General features: G+C 40.2%; 1 protein-coding gene across 1 annotated transcript; it reads right to left on the bottom strand.

The window, feature by feature from the left end:
* Positions 1 to 24: 24 nt before the first annotated feature.
* On the bottom strand, positions 25 to 6970 carry LOC106661940. Its single transcript, XM_014385707.2, has 6 exons — positions 6209 to 6970; positions 4210 to 4250; positions 3976 to 4145; positions 3479 to 3908; positions 645 to 735; positions 25 to 583 (listed from the first exon to the last, which is right to left on the bottom strand). Exons 1-6 carry the CDS (start codon positions 6847 to 6849, stop codon positions 106 to 108), a joined length of 1851 nt encoding a protein of 616 aa, XP_014241193.1. The 5' UTR covers positions 6850 to 6970; the 3' UTR covers positions 25 to 105.
* Between the last annotated feature and the right edge of the window lie 596 nt (positions 6971 to 7566).

The following is a 7566-nucleotide window of genomic DNA, read 5'->3' as shown; positions in this document are numbered from 1 at the left end:
AATATATATCTGATATCAATAAGACAGGCTATCATCAATCTGAGTTTTATTTCCAGAAACCCTCCTTTACGGGATTGTTCTTTTCCTACACGATTCGAGACTACCCTATTGGATCTTGATTGTCGAAGGGGCACGAGGAACGAGAGGGACGGCGGCCGGACCGGCCTGTCCGGGATTGGAGTAAACGTGCTTGATCTCCACCAGACGAAAGGACTTGACGATGTTCGCGAACGGCTCGATGAAAAATCCGAATGCTTTGGCGATGGGGTTGACGATGTCGCGTATGGAGGCGACGACGTTGTAGAAGCAGACGGAGACAGGCTGGGTGAAACCGTTGTAAATGACCGTCAACAGGGGTTTGATGAAGTAGTCTGAAAAGAGCTGGACGAAACCTATCATGAGAGGGCGGACGATGGCCGTGAGTAAGAACTTAAAGAATTGGAGGACCATAGCGACTAAGAATGCTATCACGATGTTCACCATGCCGAAGACTTCAGCCCAGAAACGGGTCGCTATCGCCTCCGTCGTCTCCACAGCCACATCGGAAAATAGCGGAGGCGGGTGGTCGGACGTACGGAAAAACCTAAGAACAGATATAATTTTATTAACAATTGATTCTAAATTCGTTTTAATATTTTAATTACCCAGTATTTAACTGATCGAAGCAGTAAACGTCAACTCTTTCAGGGATCGTATTCACTGATATATAACCTTCTCCTTTTTCGCCGAGAAAAGCTGGAATAATCGCCCATAAGAGTGTAAAAATCAGTTATTTGTACTTTAATGTCGGTCTTTCTTTAACACAGAATTATTTAACACCTCATGGGCAATGATCATGTGAGCCAGTGCAATGATCCTTGATAAAACAAATCATATAACATAATTCTTCATTCGTTTTTGTTAATTATTCTACTAGAAATTAACCATCTGCCTGCTGATTTTAAACTTTCACTCATTCTTTTATGGCTATACACCATCGTGGAATAGCAGGACAGTAGTTCATACATAGCACATCAGGAGAAACCTCTCATTTTAATTTTAGTTTTACTACAAAGCACATAAACATAAAATGCCACTAGCTAATTTGGTTCTTAGAATTTTGGTTTCTTATTAGGAAAAATATTGTACAAATGGGTAGACGACTATCGACTATGCGACAGTGGACGGAACGGTTTAGGCGTTGACTTGGCGCACATCACTGTAAGGTCCTGGGTTCGAATCCAGCGGCCCTGCATTCGAACCCGACATACTTACAAATGCGGCGGCACCCGGAGAGTTCATATGACCTCATAAAACAAACTCTTTCTGTTTCTGTGTTATATATGAACTATATATAATAAGCGAATATGCTGTAATGTAAATATTTCATCGCGTGAAAAGAAAGAATAAGGCCCCCGTGGGTTACGGACGTTAGCTGACCATCTAATTGCTGGGACATTGCTGAATAAAATTTGGCTTGAAATTTGAAATTTTTGGATGTGGCACTAGGTCTGGGACATAGAGAGGTTCAATCGAGCTGTGGCCCCAAATATTTACTTTTGTACGAGTGGAGATATAGGAGTTTGGGTTTACCGTCCCGTAAAGCTATAGTCCATACCTTGCTTATGCATATTTCATAGCAATTAGTGCTGTCTTTTCATGTTTTCTATTAGTATGCAACGGCTGTCTAGAAGATGAGGTACTCCTGCATATCAGATTACAATCTGGACATACTTGTCGTCTATTCTAATTGATGCATATCAGCTTACATAAGTCCACTGGAGGTAGGAGTAGAGTGGAATTTTTTTTATTAACCCTGATTCTCCAAATGAACACTGAGCAATTAAGGAGTGATTCGTAGGATCAATTAAAGCAGTAAAAGAACATTGGACAACATATTTAACGATCTATAAATAGGATTTTAGAATGAGGCAGTATTCTTTGCGTTTCTACAGCACTTCCAAAGCAAATATTTGGGACCTTGATGACGGTGGCATTAATTCAAAGGTGGTAGGGGTGTCCTCAACACCTTCTGCTTAGGATATTTGTCAGAATTTATTGTTTAAATAGCAGCTCACACCAAACGCAACAAAACGATGTCTTAAGTCCGAATGGTTTTTTTCTTACACAGCTCTGTTTGATGTGAAGTGTCAGTTCGGAAGTCGCAAAAATGTTTTGTAATATGTAGTTAATACCTGCTTTTTTAGTCTAATAGATATTGTTAGCGACGATGTGCATTCTTCTGGGCATCGATAAAGGCAGGTTAGAAATTCAGAAGACCGACTAGCAGTAAGAACTGCTATATTTTTTAAAGCTTCACTTGTTGTTCATTTATTCCAGTCTCGAGCAGTCTAAGATTCAATTAATTAAGGTTTTTAGTTGAGATAAAAAAGTCAGTGTCACGAGCGGGATTCGAACCCACGATTTTTTGCTAGATACGCCGCTGCTCTACCACTTGAACTGTCGTGACCTCGATCCACTCGGACACTAACTTCCCATCTCAACCTCACCTTTTGAATTTTCCCGCCTTTTTGTCATTTTTCAATAGCTTTTTCAACGATAGCTCAAGTGGTAGAGCAGCTGCGCATCTAGCCGGAGGTACCGGGGGTTTTCCTCTAGTTTATCCTATTATAATGAGGGAACCATGCAAAATATTTTTCTCGTTTTCAGCTATGGTCTCTAGCTTTACTGTAACCTGCTCGATGGTTAGGAAATTGCACCTTTTTACGATAATTAACGTGTTTTGACGGTAGGGTAGCAGGACCGTTTGGAAAAGTGTGAATGCGTCGGGATGGGTAGGGAGGTCAGTCGTATAAGCTGAATACAGAATACAGATACGGATACTAAGCCTTAACAGGAGTAGTTATGTTATTAGAAACAGGATTAGAGAAAGATGTTAGCTGGTTGACCTGAAAGAAGCTGCCAATCAGGTATGATCGGAGGATGAAGTATGAAGGGAGGATGTTCTTCAGCAAACACCCATGCCATACCCTATCAAAGGCTTGAGCCACTTGAAAAAAAGTACCCGAGTAGTGGTTTTTTGGCAGGTCAAGAAAGGAAGAGCCTACAACAATGGCACTGGTTGACTGTGGAATGGTCACCGAAGTCAAACCGGTGAGATGGGATAATGTTTTGTTCATCTAAGATGGAAAGAATTCTTATCAGAAGGTGATTCTCGAGATTTTTTCCTTCTCTAGATAAGAGGCGGTTTGGGCGATTGGATTGAGGTTTATGGCAGCTTTAGGATCATATTTAGAGAAAGTGAGTAGTTCTTAGAACAGCATTATAAAGATATGTTAAGAAGAGGATTTTTTTTTGTAGAAGAGGTTTACGTTTTAGGGAAAAATATACTACTACTTTTTCAATTTTCAAGTTTTAGTAACATCAGCTAACAGTTCTCTACATAAATCATATGTTTTAATTTTTGAATTACAATCGTTTTGAATGCGAAGAAGAAGGGTATGGTGAGATTGCATTTTCAGCCGTTAAGCCGACTTACCTCTCGCTTTTTCAGGGTCGACTTCGTAATCGACGGAATTGGGTGCAGGCATGGCCATGGCCTTCGGGTCCAGGCCCATGTCCACCTTCTGGCAGTCGTCGCAGATCCTTTGAGTGACCGCCGGCTGACAGCCCGGGTAGGATGAAGAAGGAGGAGGAACGCCGAAGACAGGTCGGTGAATGCAGGTGGGGTTTTGCTTGTTTCCCTGCATGCTCGGCTCCCTCTGGCTTGGAGCGGAGCACGGCCCAGCTTTCACGAAGGGTGGCTGCGTGATGAGCCGAGGGTAATGCTGCATCTGGGGGGCCAGCAGGAACTGGGACTCGTAAGGGTCTCCCGCCGGATATCGCCTGGCTCCGCTCTTTTGGTACAAGTCGTACTCTCTCCCCGAGAAACGGTTCTGCGCTCCCGTAACAGCCCTAAACGTAAATCTCTAAACAGAAATACCGTCTATTATAAATTGACATTCACTTTTTTTTTATATTCTGTTTTCTAGTTACATTCGGATAAGATCCAGTTCCGACATGAGCTTTGTAAAGTTGCGGAATGGTTACCCCCGAGTCGTCAGATTCGTATTTTTTGAATGTGACTTTGCTTTTCTGCTCGCTTGACTTCGGGAGGCTCGCTGGAACGCTAGGGAAGCTAGGGAGATAGTTGCACCATTTGATTCCTAAATAAAGCATTTAAAATTATTGCTGCGTTGTTAACATTGCTTATAGACTTATGGTATTTACTTCTCTTGGAATGACCGTGAGATCCATGGTTGCAACTGTACCTGAAATTTAAGTCTTTTATTTAAGAACATAACACTTCTTTATATCATTCCAAAAACGTTATTAAACGTGCACCTTTTATTGTTTGCTTTGCAATCAAACTATCGTCAATATTATTATATATAAGGCCAAAAAAGTAAGCAGGCATGTAAACTATTAAACTATTATAATTGTACAATTAAAGTATTGTTCTACTCTTATTTTTTTAAGTAATCAGTATGCAAATATTTATTTTTTTAAATTAACAAAGTTTTCAAAAATACCATTATTCATGGAAATAATGGAGTACCGACAATCAAATACATCGACAATACATCGAAAATCTAAGATTGTCAGGCCAGCAGTTAGAATGGCGAAGCTTAATAATTTACTTTCAAAGTACGGCGGACGTCAGTCTGCGAGTCGGATTCATGGGGCCTGGGTTATTGGGTCCGTCTACACTCGCGGTATTTTTTTATACTATTCAAATGTGGTTTGGCTTTGAGCCTTCAGTCCTTACATACCCCATGGTAACTGTCAACGCCATGAACGCAAATTCTAACCACCCACACGAACACAAAATTGCATCACTACGGCACGTGACCCACAGACTAAAAACACTGCCAACGCAGAACTGCAAACGATAAGAAAAATAGCAATAAAAAATGGATACAAAACAAATATCATTCATAAAATATTCAAAAACTACGTAAAAATGCAACATAACAACGACAGGCTGGCAATACTCACGTACAAAAAAAATTGCAAACTAAAACTTTTAATCAACTGCAAAGAATAATACAGTACTAAGGACGCAAGTAAATATTAAAGACAACTATAGACAGAACTCACCCGCTAGACATTAACTGTGTTTTTATCATCACATGTCCGTGCAAAGACAAACATATAATACATTGGACAGAATGGAAAGAAACTAAAAATCTTTTGAAAGGAAATCGTTTAGAGACAACGACGGGAAATCAAAATGTCGCACAATTAATACATCACAATCACGAACCAACACAGTAGAATAAGCATACTTTTACATTCAGCATAACTTTAATACACAACGAACAAAAAGGGCGAAATTTAACTTACTGGAGTAGTGTGTGGTGTTTAGTGACAGTTAGTCAATGATTATTTGGAGATCGTGAGGCGCGGCCTGGTATGAGGTAGGTTTTTAGAAAGTCATTTTCTTTATCATGCCAACGTTTCGATCTTTATTGAGATCATCTTCAGGGCTCAAAGCGTTTGTTTTCCGTGTAGATGTCATTCTTGTCTGTACTACTCTCTGGCAGAGGCACTCTCAACACGACACACAAGAATGACACATCTACACGGAAATCAAACGCTTCGAGCCCTGAAGATGATCTCAATAAAGATCGAAACGTTGGCACGATAAAGAAAATGTTTTTCTAAAAACCTACCTCATACCAGGCCGCACCTCACGATCTTCAAATAATTAATGGAGTAGTTAGAGTTATTCAAACAAATAAACTTACAAATTGATACCTAACATTCACAAACTATCTAACATTCACACACTACTTTTCACATTAAAAACAACATATAACAAATAACGCTGTTCAGATGAAAACAAATTAAAAAATATAATAATAATGTGTGGTGATTAGAGACCGTTAATCGATAAGTACTCAGAAATTATCACGGTCACCAGAACGCATCTCATGATTTCTGAGTGATTATAATCATAATAACAGACAAAGGTACTAACCAGCATCATCGATGATCGGCAACCTACGGCAGCGCCTCTAGCGACAACTAATGGCATATAATGCATGAACGACAATCAGTTCCTCAGTCAAGTTGACGCAAAGCCGAAACAAAAACACATCGAGTATAGACGAACCCAATAAGTATGTGAACATCACTTTTAATTGCGAATAACAAACGTTAAAATTTGAGCTTTATATTGTCTGGATTATCAAAACGCAATATAAATAAAACGGGAAGGATGTACCTGCCAATATTGTCTTGGTGGCCTTGAGAACAAGGCAAGTTAGTAGCGGAAGGGCACGTCTTTTTGGCATCCGGTTCGAACATTTCTTGTGCATCCGTGTGCCTTTTAACCGGGTTGGCTTCAGGAGGTTCGCATGGCGGTGGTATACAGGTGCTCGAGGTACAAGGTACCCTGGGCAGGGTCAGACTGTTCGACTCATCCGTCTTGCTGGACATCATCTCGATCGACGTCTCATCGCTCGTGTACAAAGACGACCTCTGCGGTGTCTTCGGAACGCTTTCAGAGGACGAGACGTCCGTCGCCACCTGCTTGTACTTTTTATCGACGTCGTGAGCAGCCCTTCCCTTCCTTTCGGCCTGCCCTTCCGGCTTGATTTCCTTCATGGAAAAGCATTTCTCTTTGTCCTCGATGGGGACTTTGATCTCGACGGACGTTCCGCCCTTTTCGTACTTGACTTTGCGAGACTGGCCGGGCGGCAAAGGGCCCAAGAGAGGGCTCAGCTTGTTTATTATCGATTGGAGATCGGTTTCTAAAATCGATCCCTCGGTGGTCGCATCCGTCGTCGGTATTTCGCTTCCGCTCGCCGAATCGGTCGATGTTGGAATCTTCGTCGTTTTCATATTAAAACCCGGTCTGTCCATCTCGAAAAACCGGAAATCAATACGATTGAGTATATATGGCAAAGGGAAAAACAATAAAAAATATCCTGTATAAAAACACACACTCACACACAACTTAAAAATAAATATGGTTCATATGTTTCATAATTAGGTAACAACGTATGTTACGAAAATACACCTGATTTCTCTATGAAATAAATCGAAATGCAAGAATAATTAATTATCAATCTGAATCTATTTTTCATATTTTACGATTTATGCCATTGCAAAAATAAATCGCATACTCTCATTCCATACCATGCTTGCAATCATATGCTTTTTCAGTTGCACAATTAAATATTTATTTTTGTGTGGTGATTAGTGACCGTTAATCGATAATTATTAAACAGGGCCAAAGAATGGCACAATTAACAGAAGACAAACACTTTGAGCCCTGAAGATGATCTCATTAAAGATCGAAACGTTGGCCCGGTAAAGAAATTTTTTTTTCTGAAACCTACATCACACCAGACCGCATCTCACGATTTCTGAATAATTAAATATTTATTCTTATATTGTTATTGTAGTCGGGTCGTTCCTGGAAAGCGAGATTAGGCGGATCAAAAGGAACTGAAATGACGTGTTCAAATCCGCAGACCCCATGAGGAAATCTCACTACATTGTAAATTTGACAAATCTTTTGAAGATACGTGAATTTAATAATATAATTAAGAGTATAAATTTCTTAATACATTTTAA

Source organism: Cimex lectularius, unplaced genomic scaffold (genome assembly GCF_000648675.2).
Source record: "Cimex lectularius strain Harlan isolate CLEC.00 unplaced genomic scaffold, Clec_2.1 scaffold268, whole genome shotgun sequence".
In the NCBI taxonomy this organism is placed as follows: domain Eukaryota; kingdom Metazoa; phylum Arthropoda; class Insecta; order Hemiptera; family Cimicidae; genus Cimex; species Cimex lectularius.
Note: the sequence above shows the minus strand (reverse complement) of the source record. Positions and strands in the feature narration are given on the sequence as shown.